This window comes from Tinamus guttatus, unplaced genomic scaffold (assembly GCF_059628265.1).
Source record: "Tinamus guttatus ecotype Peru unplaced genomic scaffold, ASM5962826v1 Tinamus_guttatus_pri_ptg000327l, whole genome shotgun sequence".
In the NCBI taxonomy this organism is placed as follows: domain Eukaryota; kingdom Metazoa; phylum Chordata; class Aves; order Tinamiformes; family Tinamidae; genus Tinamus; species Tinamus guttatus.
This window is the reverse complement of record NW_028288861.1, coordinates 9,001,066-9,025,599: the sequence shown is the minus strand read 5'-3', so window position 1 is coordinate 9,025,599 and position 24,534 is coordinate 9,001,066. Positions and strand designations below refer to the sequence as shown.

General features: G+C 44.9%; 1 protein-coding gene across 1 annotated transcript in view; it reads right to left on the bottom strand.

Moving 5' to 3' along the window:
• ESRRB (estrogen related receptor beta) overlaps positions 1-24,534 on the bottom strand; it is a 76,486-nt gene that overhangs the window by 25,816 nt on the left and 26,136 nt on the right. Inside the window, exon 2 of the mRNA XM_088529351.1 lies at positions 9,271-9,680. Within this exon, the coding sequence (XP_088385477.1) occupies positions 9,271-9,680 (410 nt within the window). The remainder of the gene's footprint in view (positions 1-9,270; positions 9,681-24,534) is intronic.

Sequence of the window (24,534 nt, the reverse complement as noted above, 5' to 3'; positions counted from 1 at the left end):
TGGGAGAAATCTGTCCAAGGGGCGACACGAGGCTTTCAGACACACAGAGTCCTCCAGATGCACCCTCACCCCTTGTGTTCTGCACTGCTTGTAACGCAGCCCCGGCAGCAGTTTGGGGCTGCAAGTCGGAGCAGCATTCCCCTTGCTGCCAGTCGTGCCCTGTGTCTGCAGGATGGATGTCATTTGTCCTTTCTTGCCTTGCTGGAAGACCAGGGACCAGGGAGATGACTTTCTTTCTTTGCTTCCTCCTGCCATTTGACACAGTGCAGTCAGCAGGGATCCAACGAGTCTGGACTGAGATAGGTATATAAGATACTCTGGGTTCATTTTACAGGCCATCTATGCAAACTTCCTTTTCAGTTTTACTTTATTAGTCCTTGTGCACCTGCCTGTTATGCCTTAGCACGCAGCATCAGCGTCTCCTTCCTCACTCGCTTTCATTTATAATCACCTCACAACACTGCGTCCAAGGCCCAACAAGGAGAGAAGCATCCCAAATATATTCCTTGTCACACCATATTTAACCACAAGGCAAGAGTGTAACTAAAACATGGATGCAAGGGGGCAAAATGAGAATGTAAGTGTCATCACACTGGATGACAGTGTAATGCAATAATTATTTAGTCCTAGAAAAAAAAAAAAAACAAGCAGAAATGTCTGTCTCCATTCTGCCACTCACTCTGAAGACAGTTTCTCAATATTTGATGTAAATAAACCAAGATTGGAAATTTAAGCTCAATGCCTTGACAACGACCATATATTTCAGGCAGTCTGACTACTGGTTAAAACAGGCACCACCAGAAAGTGTTTTTGAGCTCAACAGTCAGTCCAGAAGAAAAGGAAGCTTGCTTGTTTTTAGAAGGGGAAACTAAGATGAAGAGTTCATTCAGAGTAGCAGGAAGGACTGTAGATGACAGCGAAGAGATCACACATTCAGGACATGGTATGTCTTCAGGAGATCAGAAAGGGAGCTCACAGATCAGTGCGACAGGAGCAGAACAGACTTTTGTTCCTACTTCTGCAGTGGATTTCTATGTTCTTGCGCAAGACCCTTCAGTTTTCGGCCTAAGGACAATGTCTAATGCATACCCCTATCTGGGGCTAATGATCACACCATGAGGTTGAGTACCAGCAAAGCCTGTTGAGAATCTGAGTGGAGAGACACAAAGAGCAGTGAGGTTCAGAAGGAAGGAAATGCCAGCTGATTGTTCACACTATGGCTGTCCCTTTCTTGCTGAAATCCCAGGAGCACAAACCCTAAAGTATAAAAGGTCAAAGCATAAATGGCGACTCTTCTACCTTGTCTCCTGTCCTGTCGGACCCTTAGCTTGCCACACAGCCATCACATTCCTCACCATTGCTCCTCTGGCCCCAAAATGCAGCTCGTTTGCAGGAGCAGAGCATGCTGCACGCGTTGCTTCCATTCAGACAATATTTCGTCATTGTGCAGGACCTGAATTTCAATAGGCAGCAATGTATCAAGGTCCTCAGAGAGCTGAAAATTGAGATTCAGGCTTGATCTCAATGTAATGAAGTGCTCCAGACACAGCTCGAGCACACTGCAGACCTGTGAGTACAGGTCCTTGACCTTGGGATCTGACACCTACTGTGCCCCACACAGGAAGGAACAGAAGAGGAACATACTTGAGATAAAATTAGAATAGGGTCTTACTTTGGAGAGTTTTGCCTTTGTTTCACCTGCCAAAACCAGGCCCAGAGTTCTGGAGAACTATCAGATTTCATGCAAAACCAAAAAAGCTGCTCCACAACTCAGGTGCATGACACCTAAAGCAACAACCATTATAGTAACTGGAGGCAATGAAAGTCCCCATCTGACAGCATGGGGTCCCTGTACACAGAGTCGAACAGATCCCCCAGCTTCTCTGTGCCTCCAGGTCAAGGCCCTCCTTGACAAGCAAAGTCCTGGACATGGTGTGAGGAGCCCAGAGATCGCAGCGGAACTGTGCCAGTGCCAGACGAGGCACAGGGCAGTGCACACACAGTGCAGGTGCAGCCTCAACCCGCAGCAGTCACAGCCCTTCTGCGCTTGGATCACGACTGTTGGAGCGGCAGAGCTGTGGCCGAGAGCAGTGCCTGTCATTTTTGCAGGAAATAAGGTCATCACCAGGAAAGGCATAATCTGCATTACCCAAGCAGAACTTGTCTCCAGAACTTCAGCAAAGTTCTCTGTTTATTTTTTGTTGTTTTTTTCCCTTTTTTTTTTTTTTTTTGTCTCTCAATTTCTTTTATGGGTCCTGGGGCCGCCTGCCAGCACAGCGAGCTGCTCATAGCTCCTTGTAATTTCTGTAAGTGCCCTGTGATAAAGTGATGAGATTAACTCATCGACATTCCAGCCGCCTCCCTGTGGCGGCGCGGCCGCGGCGGGGGCTCCGTGGGAGCTGCCCCGTCCCCGCTCGCGCTCGCGCCGCGCAGGGCCCTGCGGAAGGGCGTTTGTGCGCAGGGGGTTGCACGGACAGGCCTGGAGGTGAGCACATGTTTGAGGCAAATCTCTGTTGCGAATCACAGATAACGCGGTCCAGAGGAAAAATGCAAAAGATAGGATTATCTAATGGACAAGGCCCTGCTTTGAACTATTGCTCATTATAAGTGTTTTTTCCTCGCTTTTGACAATATTTAAGTTAGGTCTAAAAAACTTGCTCAGACCTCACTGATGTCATTGCACAAGATTTACCTAAAACGTGACTCAAAAAAAACAAGAGGCAGAGTGGCTGTTGAAAGGATCAGGGTCTGGATTTGTTCTAAGCCTTCATATGTGGCCTTGGAGGGCAAATCACTTCCTATCTGCGTTTTAGCTTCCTTGTCTGCACAATAAAGTGAGCATCAAGGCTACCTTCTGTGGGCATCATTGATTCATTAAAGTCTAACTGCACTTTAAAGCCTTTAGATGAGATATACTAAGGAACAGTCAAAGACTATTAATGTGACAGATCATGTTTTTTATACTGAAGAGCTGCAAAATTACCCCATTTTCTGTAAAATGGGTATCTATGGTTGCTAAGTAGTTTGGAATATAATTTCCAGCACACACCTAATAGGAGTAATTTAAAACTGCACACCAGAGCTCGGTTACTCGGGGGACCCCATGTTCACCATGGAAAGGGAAGAAGGGCTCCCCGAGGGTCCCCACACAGCTCCTGTTCACGGCATGGACAAACCCCACAGCAGAGGTGAGCACAGAATTTGCACTGCTTTGAAAGCAGCCCAAGCTGCTCCCACCTCATTCATGGATCCTGCCCTTCCACAAATGCTTCTCAGGCTAATCCAGGGAAACTCAGGAAAGATCAGACATAAGTAACAAGGAAAACGTTTAAAGCTAAAACCTATTCAGTCTCTGTTTTCTGGAGGAAAAAAAAAAAACACACCATCAGCAATTAAACAAATGCCAAGGGAAACTTTCTCCTCTCTGTCTAGCTTTCTCCTCATTTCTTTTCACTGTTCTTTTCCTCTCCTTTTCCTTTGCATCCCTGCCCTGCTCTGCACAGCTTCATGCAGCTCGCTCCCGTTTCTTTGGGCAGGCTAAGCACAGGGCCAGTGATTGCAGCTTTTCCTGAATTTCAGGGGAAAGCCTGAGTTCAGGTACACCTGCTATATTCCATTCATTCAAGACAGAAGACCACCTCTTACAGCGCTGTGATTTGACAAAACATACTGCTGTTGTGCTCAGTGGTGTGGTGCCAGTCTGTGTGTTCCCTGGGATTTGATGGCTGAGCACAGGGATTCCCAGGAAAATCCATCTCAGCACCCTTTCAGCTCATACGCTTGCTTCCTTTTATCTTGCTTTTGCAACACTTGCTACACTCTCTTCCCTCCTTTATTTATATATTTCTACATGAAATATATATATATATATATATATATATATATATATATATATATATATATTTCTACATGAAATACTTGCAAAATACAAGAGGTTTCGGAAGCTCAGCAGTGCCTCTGCCTCCGCAGGGCCCGGTTGCACTTCCTGCAGCAGGACAGTGGGAACACACATACGCATAAATTCGCCCTTCTACATGAGGCATCCCATAATCTGAGACCTGTTGTGACAACATTTTGTAAAAACCAAAGGTCTCTTTGGTGAGCTGAGGTGAGGGAGTTGTTTTTTTAAGCCACAGTTTTCAAAGAAGGAATTCAAATATTGGACTTTATTGGACTATTGGACTTTAGTACATGGTCTGGTTTCCAGGAGGGCTGTCCTGCGCTTCTCAGGACCATGTCTCTGATCCAGATGTCTACGCATGGACATACAAGCATTGGTAGAGTCTGCTGTTTTTGAAACAAACGAGTAGACGTATACATAACTTGTGGGAAAAGGGCATTTCGGCCTCCTGTTCAAGGTTTCAGTACTCACCACCATCAGAGAGAAGGAGGTATCTACAAGCAGGACACCAACATCGTTCATCCTCTCAGGATGGCAGCCTGCCCCCCAAGAGGACTCCAGCATTTTGCAGAACCACTCAGGTCAGCACCCACCTGCACACGGATGCAGGAGATGGGCCCTGGGGCTCTCCGTGGGCAGCACGCATCTCCTGCATGCAGCTTTACGTAGCTTCTCACAGAAGCTACGGGGTTTCTGACAATAAATACTTGTTTACTGAAGTTTCACAGAAAAGATTCTTCTGCATAGAACTCTCTGGACAGATACACTGAGAAAAATATAAAAATAAAAAAGGAAAGAAAATAAAAGAGCTCAGTTGCACTGGAGATGATTTTCTGACTTCACGTGCTGTGAGAGCAGAGAGTGCTTGGGCACCAACTACTAGGAAAATTGCACTTTTACTACTTGGGACTCAAAAGTTTTTAAAAAGCTCAAAAAAAAAATCTCTTGTTTTTCAGCTTTTCTCACCTGCAAACTTCCAGGCACATTTCTGAGAAGGAGAAAGGGACAGGACTGTGCATGACCACTAAAGACCACAAGAGTAGGGTACACAGAATCTGCCTCGTCCCTCTCCCAGGCCCTTTGCTGCTCCTGCAGAAGGAAACGCATCTCGGCATTTGTGTTGCTGTCCTCACCGCGCTTGACGCTCACAAGATGCAAGCAGGACCTCCACGGATGCAAGCACATTGCTCTGGAACGTGCTTGCAGAATGCTGCCTCCTTCACGACCTGCTCACTCAAAAACATGATGGTAAATGCCTCTTCCCTAACCTGTTCTCCCATATATCAATTCTTGCAATTCCTGTTGTGTCACCTACAGGTGACTTACAGTATATGTGCAAAGTATACGGTGAGTTGAATCACAAGGATCAGAAAAGGAAATGTTATTTCAGATTTATTTTGCTGAGCTTTCAGGACTTTATTTTATATTAATGGGACATTTTAGGAATAGCCTTAATTTTTACTATTTGAAGATGAAAAATACAGCCAGGGCAGTCATCACTGTGACTGTGTTGAATAATAAAGGGCTCACATGGTTACATATCACTGTTCAATTTCTCTCCTGTTTTGGCTAGATTGCACCTTCCACAATGCTCAAAGTCAGATGATGCCCATGGCACATATTCTTATAGAGGACATCTGAATCAGGTGAGAAAAATGCAGAGTCCCACTAGAATATAATGGGGACCCAAAGCACAGTTCCCACTAAGCAATGTGATGATAAAAAAAAAAAAAAAGCATTAAAATTTTGTCATACAAGCTACTCGACAGAAAGTGTTCAGAATTTCTGATTGTGCCTCAAAATGCAGGCAGCCCAGCTCTGGTTCATTCACCATATTTAGAAAGAAAGACCTCCAGGCCCCTGCTGTAACGCCTTCATCCTGGGTCTTCGTCTTGCTATCTCAAGCACTGCCAGCGCTGCGAAGGAAACGACACAGGTTTCCAGTTTCTGTCCTTGCTGCAGGTCATGCAACACAAGAGGAGAGAGGTCACAGGTGTGACTCCCTGTAACCTGATGGGCAGGTTAGGATGCCATCCAGGTTTGGCTCAGCGAAACTAATCACTCCAATTCAGCTTGAAGTTAATTAATAATTCAGATTTTTCTAACTTTTTTTTTTTCTCTCTTCATCAAAACTTTCCCGTGAGGCATCTGATTTGGTAAAGGTTCGGCTTTCCCTTGAAAAAATCCTACTGATGGAAAATACCCTCCCAGCTCTAGTACTGACCTCACAGACACCCAGCCATGGCCCTCCTAGCTTTCAGCCTACCTCCTGGCCCTCACAGTGTCTGGGAAGAGAGCCTGGCCTTACCTCATAGGGGGAGAAGTGAGCTGTGGAGCTGCCAGGTTCTGCTACACTGGGATGTCCTGCAGCACGGATGTCTGTTCTTCTCACTGTTGTAGCAGGGCATGGGCAGAGGAGAGTTTGTTACAAGATCCTCCTGCCTCAAGCCATGCAGGATTTATAGGTATTGATAATATGAAGACCAAGGTCACTAGGAACATGGAGGGAAGGAGAGGGCTCCACGGGAAATTCTGCTTCATAGTTAGAGCTACCTAGATAGGGCTACGGTAGACTTACCACCCAGGAAGGATTTAGACCCCATTAATAACAGCATGTTGCACACCTGTAACTTATTAGTTACCAAATGTAGACACAGTAGATTAAGAACTTTTAAAAACAGTCATTGGTTTTGCAGATTTCAGTACTCAAGGATAGAGACGTGAAGCAGCTTGTCCAAGATGACAGAGGTCATAGGCCCTAAACGGGACGGGATTTAGCTAGCACATCTCCTGAGCACCTGGGAAATCTGGGCTCTCAAATCCTTTTCTGTGCTCAAACCACACAGCCAACACCATTCCCAAAACCATGGTACAAGCAACCCAAAACAAGCATGGGATGCAACTATATGTACTACATATATCTGCACACTTTCTGCACACACATACATATGCATTTGGCAGCCTGGATGAAGATCTTCTCACTAAAACTAGATGCTTAATCCAGCTACTGAATGCAACGGAGCTGCATGACGCATACCTTTTGGAAATACACTTTCCAAATTCTGTCTTTTATGTATATGATGCATGAAGTCTTCTGCAACATACACCAGGCTACACTCAGATCCAAGAGCTCCCTCTCTTGGGGCAGTCTGCATCGCAGCAGAGCCCTGGGAACTGCACATGTTCTTGACTCAGTCAAACTCTACAGCCCTCTTTTCTGCCCACTCCTCCAGGCCCAGCCTTCGACCCGGTAGTCAGTATTTCTCACTCTCAGGCACAGCACACTGGACTCTCCCATGTATAAAAGCATTTTGGTGCCTCGGCCACCAGCCCAAGCTGATTACAGAGTGAGAAAAACCTCCGCTAACTTCCCCACATCGACTACGTGTTAACAGGCGTTCAACTAGGGATGCTAGGGATGGGGAGCTGGAGAGGCACTCTACCTTCCTGGGAAATTGGTGGACATATCACCCAGGCTGATATAGGCTCCAGTCACTGCCCTGCTGTGTCATTTTCTTTTGAATACTTCCTAAAGCTTTTCAAAGCTTTCTCAGTCTTTTTCCTGTCTCTCTAGGTTAAGTCTATCTGCTGCTCCATCACACAGAGGCTCAAGAATTGCTCCCCAGTCTTTTAAAATAAGAAGTCCCTAGGGTTTGCCTAGGTGTACTGTCTTGTCCCCCCTTTAGCACCTGAATGTGCCAAAGAGAAGCATTGGGAATGGATCCAAGAGCTGGAGGAGGGACAAAGTCAGTGCTGACATTCAGAAGTGCAAGTAAAAGTTCACATTCAATCACAGGAGATTCATCAATGACAAACCACAGAAACCCTGGCAGAGTACAGGCCAAGCCCTAGAGATAGACAGGCTTTCCACATAGCATAACAAAAGCAGAAGAGTTAGAGAATAAGACAGGCTCTCTCCAGTGCAACACAGAAGTGCTTATTTCTACAGGTGGATAGTAGTAAGGAGAGACATGCAGAATTCAAGAAATAAAGCTAGAAATAGTTAATTCTGCAGAGACCTGAGAAGAACTGCTTTCTGTATCACTCAGACCACTCCAGAGTTGAACACCCTCAACAACAGTGTGTAAACAGCTGCAATTTACCCAGTTAATGAACAAAAAATAAAATTAGTGCTCTCCTTATAATATATTTTTCATTCATTTCACAGGAGCCATGGGAATGCTGGCTAAACTCAGTAAACTTTCCACTCTAAGGTGAATGATCCTGTCCTTTTCTTTCTTTCTTTTTTTTTTTTTTTTTCTCCAGCTAGGGAGTGCAGGAAACACAGGGAGTGCGTGTGTCCAGGAACATGTTCTGACACAGGGCTGCTTGTGGAAGTACATCCACGCAGCCACTGACATTGGAGCGTGCCTGGATGCACTCCCACTTTTGGCTATGTTGCTGTTCCTGCATGCGTGCATATCTACAGCATACCTTTTCCAGCCAGGACAAGGACACATATATCATACCTGAACTTACATGTAGGAGCAATGTACTACAAATCATCTGTACTCTTTTGCTCTATACCATATGCATGTGCAAGGGTAACTATGTTTTTCCATGTTTGGTGTCCAAGCATATTTACACACTCATCCATCTTCGGGGACTGTCAGAAAATGCTTTGCTGTTTATTCTTGGATCCAAACACTGAGGTTCTTAGAATTGCCTAAGAAATTTCGGGTCCTTTGCAAGATTGCCAAAAACTAGCTATCTTCTTTAGTGCCTAATATTTTTATCTTTAAAGAAGTTGCACCTTAAAGAAAAGGGTTGGCGGAGCTGGAAAAGAAGGAACATGGAATTGACTCAAATACCAAGTGCACTATCCAGCCTTGTCTAGAAGTCTGTATCGAGTCCATGACCACAAACAAGACTGATAGGGACAATGCAAGAACCTCTCTAATGGTGGAGATTTCCTTTCAAGATGCAAATATCCCTAGGGAGGTGCCTTCCCTATGCAGAGACAGCTGCTCTTCAAATGGGCCTTATGAACAGCTTCAGAGGGCAAAACTTTTCTTTTCTAGGCTCCCTTCCTGATAGTCACACTGTCAGTGTAATCAGGGTCACTAGCAGAGGCAAGAAGATCAGCTAGGCCAGGTGCTTAGATTTAGTCACTAGTCAGGCTAACAGCCTGGTAAAGCTTCCTACCACCACAAAGCTTGAGCTCACATCCAGGCTGGTTTGGAAGGACACAGCTGGACAGGTGGGAAGAGAAGGCACAGGAACAGAAAGGAAGGTCAAGGGCATTTCAGTCACCCTCCCCTGTCTCCTGTTATATGATACAGAAACACTGCAGTATCAGCAATGCCTGGGGCCATCTCCCTCTTTTGTGATGGAGTGAATGTCTCAGTTACCCTCCCTTCCCACCATACCTTGAATAGTCCTCTTGAAGAAGGCTTTGCATGCCTCGCAGGAAGCCACTCCGTAGTGGTACCCGGACGCAATGTCCCCGCACACGAGGCACAGCCGCTTGGGGATGGCATTGAGCATGTACTCGCACTTGGTGGGCGAATCCTCCATGATGGCGCTGGCGCAGTCATCGTAGCGCTTGCGACAGGAGCCACCGCCGATCCCTGCGCCGTTGAACATGGGCGGCGAGTCCAGACCGTTGGGGTGGCTCCCCATGGCGATGCCATAGCCACCACTGGCATCAGAGGAGCCGCTTGGGCTGTGGTGGCTGATGGCATCGATGCCGGAAGACGGGCTGGAGGGCTCAGTCTTGATGAAGGAGCCACAGCTGGAGGACAGGTGCCGCTCCTCCGTGGCCATCCTGCCAAGCAGCCTGCGGGGAGAGAGCACAGGCACTCAGTGGCCTCCTGGCCAAACGCGGTGCCGCGGTGGTGGACAGCGCGCCCTCCCTTTCCCACCGCAATCCAACTCCAGTTTGCTCAGGCAGCTCAGCACCACCCAGGCCCTTTGGAAGTATCAGTCCACCTTGCTAAGAGCTGTCTGCCTATCCCTCAGCAACCCGCATTAGGAGAAAGCTGTGGCTATCTGAAATGGTGCAGGTCACAGTTTCAGGCTGTGGTACTAGGAAGGTACTTCAGTGCTGAAGAGACACAACCCTAGGTGTGATAGGGGGGCACATCACCCCTAGGGCAGCAGAAAGGGCCCCGTCTGTGTCAGGCTAGATGCTAGAGGTTTGCCTGATATTAGATGCCTTGCCCCAGCTCTAAGCAAAACAGCAGCAGGGGCATTCTCCCTCCTGGGGGAGGAAGAATGTGCTCAGATTGAATGTTCACTTGCAATACAGAAATATTTGCTTAATTTTCATGTTGGATTAATTTTCTTCCTCCCCCTCTTCATCACTAAAAGGGGAGCTCACAAACAGAGGGAGAATCATCTGATCAAAAGCTTCCTCCAGCTTAATCTTAAATCTTAATCTTTCCTGTATTTACTAGTGTGAGGCTTTTGTATAGAGAAGAAGCTTCTCCCAAATTCCCACTACTTAGAGAAGCTTATGCTCTTAGATGGAAAGAAAGGTCAGCATCTTTACCAGATCTGCAAGTGTTTCTTTATGGAAATAATAGATAATATTATTCCTTACATAAATGTTCAGTCTTCTTCAGAACACCGTTCTCTTTTATCTTATAACCAAGGCAATGAGCTCCAGCATTTACTTGCATGGCACATGAACGAACAAAAGATCCACTTCTATTTGTTAGTACTGTAATATTTGCAGCCTTTTAGGTTCACTGAACATCTCCCAGTTCTCCTTCTCAGTAAACATATTTTTGCCAGGTTCTCCTCACTCAACTCTTCATTATCTATATAATTGTTCTATATAATGTTGTGACATAGGAAATTTTTTCACACTTCTCATATGCTTTATTGCCCATCACACATCTCAGCTTTCCCTAGTTTGACTGTTTCTACCCTGTCGCGAGCAGAGTTCAATGAGCCACCTCCTCAGTGGCACAGAGCTGGCACAGCTCCAGCAACTCTCCAGCTAAAGGTCTGGACAGTAGTCAAGACAAAGGCACACCATCAATTTACCTACTGACATTACCATATTTCCAGTGTTATTTTCAGCCCACCTCTTATATAACTCCTTATACTGTTTGCTTTCTTTTATTTTGAAATTAAATTGTTATCATTTCTTGAAAGAGAGTATCGAAATACTTGTTGCAATCCCCTAATCTTTCCTGACTTGCAACAGTTAATTTAGAATCCATTAAGGCATATATAAAATCAAATGAACACCTTCTGGTGCAATATTTTACAACAGTCAACAGTGAATTTCCTTCTAGCACTGGGCTGTACAATCACCCAGCTTTATTGGGATCCTCTGGAATTCTTCAGTCTTCTCTTGTCCTGACTAACCTTACTAATGCAGATGTTGTCATCCCACTGTTCGCCCGCTTCTCAGATTATTAGCACATACATCAAACATCACAACACAGATCTTAGTGTGTGATTCAATGTTAACCTTTGTCATGCTGAAAATTGACTGCCCTTTCTTTCCTGGACAAGGTATGCCTAGCCCTTCTTTTCTGTCTCAGACACTTTTAAAATCCATAATAGTATTAACCTCTCATCCAATGAGAGGTTAAATTTCCCCTACGGCAAGATAATTTATCAACAGCTTTTAAGAAAACCTCAATACATGCTAGCAAATCATTTTCCTGATAACACGTCCAAAGAATTCTGACTGACTGGAGGTGCTTGACTTTTCCTCTTGGAAGCTCTGCTGGTTTAAAGTTACCATGCCATGGTCATGAGGGTAATTTTATTTCTATTTTTATTTCAGTTTCAGCCTATTTATCTCGTATTTGTGGCACCTCCTTCTGCCAAGAGGTCGTGCCCATCAGGGAACAGAACAAAATATTCTCTGTGATACAGCAAGGTTGTAGTGCACACATACATCATGTCTGTCTGTTAGTATGACTGTACACGTCTGAGATACAGGAACTTCATGGTTTTGCATCCTTATGATCTCATTCCACCCAAGTATCTCTTAATTTCCCTTCTCTGTTTCACCCTTAATGTTTGACCTCATCTCCAACCCCTGGGATCGATCAGCCAAGTCTGCTACTTGGCAAGTTTGTTGACCTTGAGAGTATGGGCTGGCACCTCATGCTCCTGAGCCGCTTTGCCTGGTGTTACTTGAGAGGAATCCAGTGCTTGGTCCCTCTCAGAGACAGTGTGATGAGTTGATGAATACTCACACTGTGCCCAGAGGGTCACACTGGACTAGCAGCCATAAGAAGTTCCAGGAATAATTGCTGCAGGTGCATTAATCTTTAATCTCGCTGTCCTGCAGCTAGACAGACCGCAGATCTCCGGGTATAATGCCAGCGGTCCGTGTGGAGGAAGATGAACCTTTGCTAGCCAAAACTAGATCTTGGCCTCCATTGGTCTGGCTCATGACAAAGCTGAAAGCTGCTGCACTGACCAAACTCTGGAACCTTTCCCTAGTCAAGAAATCCATATGTAAAACCAACCTGAAGATCACTGGGCACAGTAACAAGGTACACGAGATTAGGCTCAAAGTGGAAGACAGAACTACCATAAAACAGTTTTCTGCACTGAGGAATACCATGGTAAAAGGAATAGGAGTTGCAGTGCCAAGGGCAGAGAGAGGACAAGACTATGAAAAGGTATGACCAGAAGGTGAGTTAGTTTCAGATTCGGTCAAGAGAGTTCAAATTCCATCTTTCATCTCTTAAAAGCCCAGAACTCACAGACTGGAAAGGAATGAAGAGACAAGAGATGAGATTCAGAGCTATGTGAGAAAAGATATCCAGACCGTTATTTAGTAGGAAAATCTGGGCTACAAAGACTCTGGAGAATTAAAAGACAAACATGGAACTGAAATGCCAGCAGGTGAGAATGCAGGAGCTACACCAGAGGAAGTGGATGGAGCCAAGGTTGAGCACAGCTTATGCAAGTGCACTGTTTCCTTGATTATACCTACTCCAACAAGAGAAGAACATTTCACGTTCCTCATGTTAGTCATATCTGAGCCATCCTCTAAGCTGCCTCATCTTAACAGTACCCTTTATAGGCACAAAACTAAACTCATTTAGGGACAACAGAGCCAACAGTCCCCCTACATACTTCCACCTTCCCAAGAAACAGTATCACATAATGAGTTCTGGTTAGATTTTAACACATGCTTAGAGTAAAACCCTTTATTGCCAAGACAGATCAAAGTCCATAGCTCAGGTGTCTCCATCCATTCCAGAGCTTGTGTTTCTATTTTCTGGTCTCTGGAACAACTTGCACAGCTGATTGCTACTGTTACTGATTACAGCACACACCGAGTTAAGACACACCAGTTTTGGCTTTCTACAAGGCTCACAGAGATCCCACAGTGATTTTTAAACTGACTCAGATCCTGGCAGTGAAATACAACATCCTGAACTTCAAGAACAGCTAAATGTTCTCTGCAAAGAGTTCAAAGTGATGAACAGCCATTTTGCCCAGCTCTAGTTACCTTAACAGGAACGCAAAAGGAGAGAGACTTGATCCAACCTTCCTCTCTGCTGGCACAGGAAACTCCGTTACTATTTCTGTGCCCATGTAAAAGGCTTAGAGGTTCTAAACATTTCGTTCTTTTCACCTTTCCTCATCATAGGTCGCTGCCTCTAATCCCTTTAGCATCTCTCTCTGGCCCTTCTCTGGATTCGTTCCAAACAGCCTAGGTGTCTCTTGCAGCACGGTGCCCAGACCACGCAGCGCAGCGATGCCACGGCACGGCAGGGCAGACAGAGACGCCTTCCAAAAAACGCAGCCGCGGCGCACGCGGAGGAACCGAGCAGGAGCTTTGCCAGCCAGCGTTCGATATCCGCTTCCTCGGTTGGGTCCCTCTGAACCTCGGCTGCTTTTGCCATCTTACTCCACACAACATGAAATTCAGAGATTTTTCTTGCCCCAAAGTAGACCCAGTATCATCTCTAAGCAACACACTGCTAATTGCCCCTTATTTTACTGAGCCTTTTCAATAACGCTCATATTTTCATCCTGGCTCTTCCTATCACTTCTCTGATTTGTTTCTAATATCTCTCAGTGCATCTATTGTAAAAATTTTGCCTTTTTCATTTACACCCAGATCACTAATGAATAATGAAAACCAAAACACTGCCCTCTTGGACACCACCTTTGCAGAAAGATAAAGAAGGTCTCTAACCCTTCTGTTTATACTCTGTCAGCTAATCCATGATTCATTTCACAGGATTTGTATCCAAACCAATTTGATCTCATTTCCCTAATAAGATCTTCTACAGCTTTGTGTCAAAGCCCATAGCTGGTCCAGAGACAGTCTATCCTTTTGTCCACTAATTATTTAATTGTATCAAGAAAGGTTACTGTCTGCTGCACTCCTTTTTCATAAACCCGCTGCTGTTTATCACTCACAACATTGTTGGCCTTTGTGCACCCATAACTGCCCTCAGACATGCATGTTGTGATCCCACTGACTCGGGATAGGAATACGCAGGTTTAGACCATGTCAAGATTGGGCTTTAGGTGCTTGCAGTTTTCATCCATTTATGCTACCTCCCTTGGGCAGTGCTGTTACATTCACTTTACAAGTTTCTCCAATTTTTCTCTAGCTTGTCATCTCTGGTTGCTTCTCTTCAATGGTTGGACTGCTCGTGAGTTTAAAGCTGTCTTGCAGCACTAAACAGCAGCATTAACAGCAACAATAAGAGAAGGAAAGGATGCTGGACAGACAGGATCAGAGAACAGTGAAAAAAAGTAGTGTAAAATAGTGTTATGAAATCAAGGTAGTAAATAACACAGTGCTACCAACAAAATCTGAGAGGACAGCCAGTATAATTCTATCCACTTCAGGTTTAGCTTGTGAAAAACATACATTTCTGACTGCACAGACATTTTCAGACTGACCACAAAAGACTGAAGAAGTTTGAATGTTTTTTTTTCAGTTTAAGATTTAACCTTTTCTTTGGTACAAGTCTATTTTTGCTTTCAGTCTGTTAGCGCAGATGACATGAAACTACACTGCACATGGAAATGAGATGTGCATATCATGCCATGTGGCCGTTTGTCCTCCCTGGTCCACGTGACAGATCTTTGCACCCCAGACTCATCTGACGAGCAATATATCAGCTCTCAAACATTGGCTGCAACTCCAGTAACAAGCCAAACTTTGTCTTTAAGACACAGAATACAAAAATAAATATCATTTTCCAAGCGTCAGGCTAGACGTGACAGCTGCAATAACAGCCCGTGTAATTTTAGGTCACGTACGCCAGCAGTTAATGTCAGGGAGCTGCGGTGCCCGCACCTGTTGGGCGCCCGCTCCCACCATGGACAGCTCAGCCGCGCGCCCAGCGCCGGCTCCCTGCTCCCTGCTCCCTGCTCCCTGCTCCCCGCTCCCCGCCGGGATGCCAGCAAGGCCAGCGCGCGAGCGCACGCGCAGTCCTGCTCATCCTCACCACACGGCCCTCCTTTAGACACCTGCTCGCATCCTCCCTGATGACGCTTTTCCACAGAAGCTCCAGACAGCCCAGGAATAAGAGGATCTGCCTTTGTGCCCCTTGTGCTGTGGGTAACTCAGCCGTACGTGCCACGGCCCTAGAAGTTGTCCCGGACTTACTCCATCCACAGGAACATATCGTGTCCCCAGGGCAGGAGGGATACAGGAACATATCCTGTCCCTGAAGGCAGGCAAGAGTTTGGGCACTGTTTAGTTATGCTTGGGCATAACCAAAACATTCAGTGTCAGATAATAAACTGCCAAGCTAGCAATGCATAAGCTTTTGAGGCAACTGCACAACCACAGCATTGCTATAAAGGACACAAGGGTCAAAACACCAAATCAATCTAAAATTTATTCTCTGGAGCTCAGATAGGATTTTGGTGGGTTCTTCCATGCTTGCTAGTGGCAGCTCCCTCGCTTTTGTAGATTATGCTTCTGTTCTGTAGAGTAAAGCAAGCCCCAGACAGTCTGTTTGCAAGGCATTCATCCCTAATACGCTCACACAAATACTTGTCTTTGGAGCAAACACAAGCCATAGCTCAGCAAAAGGCTGATGACTCTGTTCCTGATTTGGAATGGAAAGTATTGTGTGACTTCTACTCAATAGCACAAATACCAACCTGGAATTCACAGACCTGGACTACATTGTAATAAACCCCAGCTGCCAGTTTATTACAAAAGAGCTATATCACCCTAGGTCCAACTGCAACCTTTTTTTTTTTTTTTTTTTTTTTCCTCCTCCTGTTGCTTCTAACTTTGCTGGGGATCTGGACCTGGTTTATTTTGTAAAAATGCATCACATCTGGCCTGCCTTTCACCCTTGCTCTTAAGAGATCTAGGCAATTTTTTTATACATGCATTATAATTTGACTGGAGGTGAAGGGGAGAAACTTTTGAGTCAGAAGGCTAAAGAAGCTGCAACACAAACATATAAGGAAGATGATATAGCCCCACCACTTCCCAAATGCAAAAGCCTATCTAGAGACTTGCTCCTCAGGGTCATTGGTCTTCCTGATGAGAATTGGGTTATATGAGTTCTGCTGAAGTGGGTCACTGGAGGAGACCAGTTCTTCCATGTAGACTGGAGAAGCTGATTGCTTGCATGGAGGGGGAAATGGGAGTTTCAAGTTGGAATCTCCTGCAAGCTAAGGAACTGGGGATGGCAAGTGATCATGTTCTGGCACTTACACAAATAGTATTTGCTTGTCTAATGCCCAGAAGACATTTTATCCCTTTGACCCATTGCATAACCACAGTCCAGTTACATATCAGTAGATCTTCTCTAGCCCAGGTCAGCTCACTGATGAAAGCTGCCGCAGCAAACTGCCTGCAGGCTGCCTAATAAATAAAAATGCTTCTTGGGGCAGAAGACATTATGGATTTCCTGCTAGCCTTCATCCCTCTCCTCCTTCTCGTAATTTCTCCTCACCTTTAGGTGAAGACACTCTTGTTTGTAAATGGCAAGAAGTATTACACAGATGAAGCGACAATTAATCTGGAGGTGTGACATATATTATCAACTCACTCTCTCATTAACACATTGCTTTTTGAAGGTACCTTGCCCTCCGGTGCACTACTGGCACTCCCTCCAAAGCGAACTGCTTTAGCACTTAGGCTAATGCTTCTCCCTTATACTTACTACTGATATCGCAGCAAAACAAGGACCAGAACTGACTTGCCATTCAGTATTTATCCAAATAACACCATCACCCTTTTCCCCCTGCACTACTATCCTATTTTTCGTATTTCCAGATTGTCTGACTCTTCTTCCTCCAATATTTCTACATCAGGAAGGCTGCTCAGTAGTTCAAAAATTTTGCCTGTGTACACCAAAGCTGCAACTCAATCCCTGCTGAAAAGCTCAGCGAGACCTTCAGTTCTTCCTGAATGCCTTTCTCTGCCTACATAGGGCATTTATAATCTATATTTCTCTTAGTACCTTCAGTGTCCTTCAGGCACTTGTGAATGAGACCCACACAATAAAGAACACTTGAAACACTTGCACATCAGAATTTTGCTTCAGCCTTTGCAGTTCGGCAAGGAAAGGAAAGCCTCCAACATTGCCAGACCTGTCGTATGTATTTCAATATCCATGCCTGTTCCCTTGCCTCATCTCACATACACTTCTTTCACTTGGTGTCAGCTTAGTACTTCTGGCAGAAAATTGCCACCAGTACAAATGCCTCAGCCTGCACTTCCTTGCATTCTGAGATATCCATTGAAGACATCCTTGCCTTCAAACTTGCGTACACCTCGTGATGAGAAATAGCGGAGAAAAAAAAAGAAAGACGTAGAGGGATTGCTTAATTTCATGGACTGTTCAGATGGCAGGTACCTGCACATCAGGGACATCATCCTAGAAACAAACTTGAAAAGAGACTAAAGAATTAATATCTCTTCTGAATACTTTTTTTTTTTTTTTTTTTTTTTTTACTGAAAGAGAACTCTAGATTTATTCAGACAGAGTCTGAACTTACGTGTGCTCCAACTTGAACATATTTAGAAATTCTCTGGGTTTGAGCTATTGCGACTTTTCTCTCTCTCTCTTTTTTTTTTTTTTTTTTTTTTCTGAGGACTGTATCTTAAATCCTAAAACTCAGAGTTCTAGCAGGACCCAAGCAAACTTGCAACATTGTCAACTTCATTTTCATATCCTATTCCGTCTCTAGTACTGCTGCTAGAGACAAACAGAAGCCAGCAGAGAGACAGAGATGCAGACAGAAAGACACTCAGTTGCCCACAAAGAAGATTTAGAGCTGCTTCAGAGTCATCCGTCTGAGATGGGCTTAAATGTTACATAGCCTTTCTGTAGGGTATTTGTATATACTAGATATGCACATATATATTTTTTTTAATTGTACACAAACACACACAAACCCCTTTGTCATCCCTTTCTCTCTACATCTTTCTTCATTGTATGAGTGCATTTAGATACCATTCCGATAGGTTTCTTAGACAAGTCAAACTATGTCTTCATATTTCCAGAGCATCAGAGAAGTGTTCAGAACACCACAGCAAACATAATGCACTAAGGAAAGAAGGAAAAAAAAATGACTGCCCAACTGGGCTACATCATCTGCTGTCTGCACCCTGAGCCCCAGCCCTGTGTCTACCAGAGCATCAAAGGGAGAAGACCTCACATGATTGTACATATTGGCACCCTCTGATCTGCTCTTTCAAGAGCTCTTCTCTGTCCAGAGGACTGGAGCCCTTCACAGATGCTGTGAGGAGACGGACTGTCCTCTTCAAGAAAGGCCCCAGAAAGAGGCAAGTTTCACAAGCTCCGGCCTGGTGTGACCCAGTCCAGCCCAGCCCACCCCGCCGGCATGTCCTCCCCGCTGTGCATGTTCCCTTTGCCCTTGGAATGCTATCACTTATTATCACGCTGACTTCTCCAGATGGGGCATTTTGGCTATTGATCTGATAAATAAACAGCCTGCTCGCTCGATCAAAATGTTATTTTGCATTTCAATTACTGTTCACTAATGCAACCTTCATCCCGCCAAGAGCGCTGCTGGCAATGACACTCGACCTGGCACAGGCGTTTGCAAGCAAATTCGGCAGCGCCTGCTGCAAGCACCTAACAGGATTACCACCCTCCATTAGATGTGTAGAAAGAGGAGGAGATGGGCAGGCAGTACTGGGCTGGACAGGGTGCAGAATAGAAGGTGTGAGCAACCTGGAAAAGAGCATAGGCAGAAGTACAAATAGTTTTACAACACAGCTTTGCCGGATATTTTTGCCCCTGCAGGTCTCTGAAGTTAGAGATGTTCCCTGCGGTGGACAATCCTGACGGCCAATAGCAGATAGACTGAGCACAGTGTGTGTGAGCCATGGAAGAGTTCAGAGCAATCGGAAATGGAAATCAATGTCTGGTATTGAGCCAGGAGTGAGAACTGCAAACCCATCAGGGCAAACAGGGTCATTGCTAAAGCAGATTCCACCGTCTAGCTCCAGCAAGGTTCAGGAGCCCTCCAACAGATTGTGGAATGCCGTGGGTAAATTTGCAGGAGTGAAAAGCCTCCTAGTGCTTGACAGCTCCTTCAGCCTAACTGGAAATGTGGCTGCCTTTGGAGCACCTAGTGGTGACACAGGGAGAAAGTGACACACAGAAAGTGAAAGGTGTGCTCACAGAGACCATCTGTCCAATGCACGTGTTGGCCTCTGTTGACTCAACGCTTGGTTTACATCACGGAGGCAGTCACCAAGTCCCCAAACTGGTTCCACTCAAGTCCTATCTACAGTATGAAATGCAGCACAAGTAGGAAGTCAGCAAAGGGCCAGCAACAGAGCTGAAACACACAAGGTCAGATGTGACTATCTGGGTATCAGACAGCTTCTAGCCCTGAGCTCTTTTCACATGATGTTGTGCTGTCCCAGATGGTCTTGCTCATTTGGCGATTTCTGCACCAGACCACCAATGCTTGGCACAGAACACACCTCAGGCCCCTTTCTCCTAATTAAATTTCTGAATGAAGTGTAACATGTACCATAAACTAACGGAACCATTAACCAAAGCATGCAAATAATGTTACGTGTTTGCATCATCCCACCATAGTATGTGTGCAGAAAAGGCTGGCAATGGAGGGGCCGATAACGCAGCCCCCTGGTGACAAGTAAATAGGCAAGTAAAGGCAGAGATGATTCCCACAGATCCTTTAACGAAGACCTTTCTCCAGGCCTGGATTCTTTCCCTAAGTACAGCATCAGAGTGAACCTGCCAGTCATCCACGAGTTAAAAATAAACAAACCCGCATAACACCCTGACATTATATAAATGAAATGCTAAGTATAACACACTAAATGAGATCAATGTGATGCATAAAGACAGGATCTATAACTACACGCTCTCCCCCTTCGTATGATGTGTGTGCCCAGCTCCATTCCCTCTGTCCTTGGCAAACCAGACCCGTGTTCCACACCCAACTCTCTCCAGCCAGGTCTATGCTTTAGACCTCATTCTCCCAGACCTGTTTCCGTGTCCCTCCTTTTCCGAGCCCACCCTATGGGAAGCAAAGATCCTGTGAATGATTCTACACCTGGGTCACATCTTTTCCTAATCGCTAGGCACCCCTCCGTACTGCAAACACAGCTCAAGTCCCATTTATATGTTCTGATCCCCAGTCACAGGTTCTGTACTTATGACACTGGGCACTGAGTACGGTGCACCCTTGCAATGCAGCCAAGAAGCCAGCAAGCCTAACTCCATGTCAACACCAATCTTCTCCATAGACCTCACCAAGTCATTGCAGCTCTCCAAGATGCTGCTTCCCCAGCTGGAAAGCAGCGATACAGTCCTGAATGACCTACCTGTTAGGAATATCACAGGAGCTAATCAGCAACTATACCTGAAAGAATGAATATGCTAAACAGAATGATGGCCAGATAAGCCTCTGTGCTTACATGATGGTCTCTGTTCCATGTTATCAGCAGAACGGGAACCTTTTTTCTCAGCACTGTAACCCAGCGCTTAGCCCGCCTAAGTAGTGAGTAGCCAGGGTCTGCCTGTATGCAAACAGGCCAGCGAGGAGCACACTGGCTTCAAACACCTCTCTGTATTACACAGACCAACTCTGACCTCCTTCCGCACCTTACTGAACCGTAAACCAAATCCCCTGTGACCCAGTCTACACAATAACCTTATCTCTAATACTGTCTAATCCTATCTCCATCTCCCTGGGTGCCACTTCACACACCAACTGCCTCCTGACTGCACCACCATGCAACCCGCTTCTCTGTTCTTCTTCAGAAGGCTTCACTGGGAGCTTTTAGCTTTTTAGTTAGGAGTTCATTTTGTTAAAAAACAATAAGAAAGAAAAAGAAAAAAGCTATTTCGCTTCATAGCAGAATGTCAATTTTGGCAATGTTTTGTACTGTATAATTTCCAAGGAACTCTAAATAAAATGAGATGTTTCATTTTGATTTGTTCTTAGCACTTTGTTTAGCCTGTCTCATGCTGCTTTGTTTGATCTTTGACTGACCAAGTGTGTACTGTTTTAAGCATATAATGGAAAAAATATTGGAAGTTTACTCAAGATAAACTTCATCAGAATTTCCATTTTGTTTAAAATTTCAGGTTACAGCCAAATTTGAGATAAGACCACATTTTGAAACAAAAAAAATACACTATGAAACAAATTTCTAGTTTCCAGGCAGCTCCACTCTCTATTTCTTCTGCTCAGCTCTCTGCTTATGCTTCATTCAGTAGGTCATTTTTCCCTGTTTATAAGGTCTCAGAAACATATATGTTCTACTGTACACAGAAATGTTTTGATGTTTCACTTTATCCTCTTTAGCCAGGCACTTTATAGAGACAGATACTGGCAATAAACTACATCTAAATCACCTGGAACCCTACATAAAAGCCTTGGAAACTCAAGAGCACTGAGAAAGCTGTGCCATCAACTCATGTAAAGTGGTCATCTTGTATTACTCAGTGCTTTTACATGGTAGGGATTAACCATGTGTCAAGGAGCATGGAGAAGCCAAAAATCAACCCTTCTGTTTTGAAAGCTGAGTGCTGCTGGATAAATCCAGCTCTGGTTTTCCATCTGGTGCCATTTAAGCTTTACCCCAGTCCTTCTGCATCACAATGAAATCACTGCTGGCATGTGATCAGAAGCTCAGAAATCCTGGCTCCCTATCAACTTATAAAAATTGACCTGGATATTTTATTCACTTTGATGAGAGCTTGAATGAAACTTCTTCCTCATTCACTCACAATAAGGAATGCTGCTTCCTAGCAGCAGTTTGGACCACAAAACAATGTTGTATTTTACAATATACTGAGAAAAAAATGTTGGAAACGAGTAGAAATATCTTACCTGCAACTAAATCCTACTCAGAATTTTGTGGCTTCAGTGCAATTAGACCAGCACTGGATGGGATGGGGTCTTGTCTCTCCATTTAAGCCTTGATCCACCACTGTTGAAATTAAACAGGGATTTCTATTAATCTGAAACAGGGACTGGACCTCAGGATCTGGAAATTCTTCTGAATGTGTTAACACTGCAGCTATCTTCAGCTCTTCATTGGATTTCTGTAGACTTGTCCCTCAATACCCATTCCTCAAACACGCATTTGATTCAAATCGTATTTCAAACAGGAAGGAAAGTAACGTGAACAAAACTTGCCTGTGAGAGGGCTCCCGCAGAAATCCCAGGTGTGATAATAGACCCTCTTCTTCTGCACTCACACTGCATAGATTGACAGCCCTCCCCAAACCACTGTGAATCAAGAGAAGCAGTGAATCCGTTCACACATCTCAATCACCAAGTGATATTCACTTGTCTGAGCACCCCTTAGAAGCTCTTTTGCTGTCAGCTGTGACAGGCTTAAGCACCCTGAGCATTTCCCTCCAGAGGGAAAACTCAGCAACAACAGGCTCCCTAAAAAAATCCCTCTAATAGGGTTACATTAATTTTCTAGGATTCATCATAAGCAAATAAATAGGCCTGACCCAGACACTTGGTGACTCTGCCAATTGTTGGGCTAGCAAAAAGGCAATAAATTCTGGCCAAGTGCAAGCAGTCAGCCTGCTAATAGCGATATTCTCAAAAGCGTGTGAATTTAAGGAATACAGGCTGCAAATCAAGACAACTGCTACTAGCAAAGCTGTCCCTCACTTAACGCCCACCACTTCCCCAGAGAGAATCCCAGGCCATAGGGATAACACGCTCGGTGCAGCAACCTCTGCTCGCCCCAGCTACACCCGAATAAGCCATTGCAGTCTCCTGAGGCAGCAGCTGCAGCGCTTCTCACCGCTCGGCATCCACAGCAAACCCGGGACCAAATAGGCTGGACCAGCAAAGGGCACGCAGAGGCAGGATTGCAGGGTCGGGAGCGGGTGCTCCTGACCCAGCAGAAAGCCACCGCAAACGTGAACGTCAATGTTTGCTTTCCTATTTTTTGTGCATAATTTAGCTGAGGTGTTTAAGTTCCTGACAAATCTGCAAACGCTTTAAAGTTCTTCTGTCCCTGCAGAACTGCTGGATAGAGTTTCAGGCCATGAGTGGTTGAATCAGCCTTTCAATATGCTCCTTCCACATATTAAAAGGAAACTGTCAAGTTTGGTGCAACAGAAACCTCACACAGCTGCAACAAGAGATCCCTCCAAAGGGAACAGTCTGAAATGCTGCTGGCGGGATACACAGACAACCTGACACGGCACAAGGTTGTAAATATGAGGCACACTCCCCGAAAACCTATGCTCTTATATCACTTTGGAAGATGGAGAGATACAGAATATAGTTGTCTTATCAAGCTTCAACTTGGTCAGTGGAAAATGCACCTGTTTAGCAAAAGCAGTGGATTATTTCTGAGGTGCAAACCAGAAATGTCATTCAGGGCTTGTGGGCTTTCAAAAATCCAGAGAGATTAATTTTGTTGAAAGCTAGTCACAAAATAGTGTCTTGCTCTTCAAGAAGATGGCATATTTTAAAAAGCCTCTGCATTACAGCCCCCCACCTCATATTGTGCCCAGGGAATTAGGTGCTGGAATGGAAGTGGAGAGGGAAGGGGGGAGGTTATGGATTCTGGTGTATCCCGTCAGAGCAGTGTTTATTCTAATCAATCAACTGAAAAAATAGCAGCTGAGAGTAATTATTAATAATCAAGTAAAATTGGATTATTTCTCTGCACTGCAGTGTTGTCTGGATGGCGAGGTTGGTGTGGAACTGAAGTTCATCAGAGCAAGCTACTGAAACACAGCTGCTGACCTCAGCAATTCATCAAAGAAGGGGGAAAAAACAGCCTCAAATAAGCATATGGGTATATTATACGGGTGCACACAAAGGTTAACAATTATTGAAAAATTCTAATCAAGTCATATATCCTGTTGTATATCCAAACTTCAGCAGTTAGACGTACTGTCAAGAATCCCACTTCTGGGCTATTTTTCTGTGATTTGTCATTCCTGAAACAGCTGTCAGCTCCCTCTTCCAAAACGCATTGCTTGAAGGGATGAGCCTCAGATTTTCTCTGAATATATTGTACCCTCTGGGCAGCTGTGGTCATTGCTGATTTTACACTAAGCGAGGGAAAGGTAACATACACTGCAAAAGAATGGTATACTGACCACTTTGCAATATATTAAAACCAGGAAATTTGAGGTTACTCTGCCTCAAATAACCATAACGCGGCATTGTGCAGAGGGTCATATTGTCAAACACCAACACTGAATCGAAACACA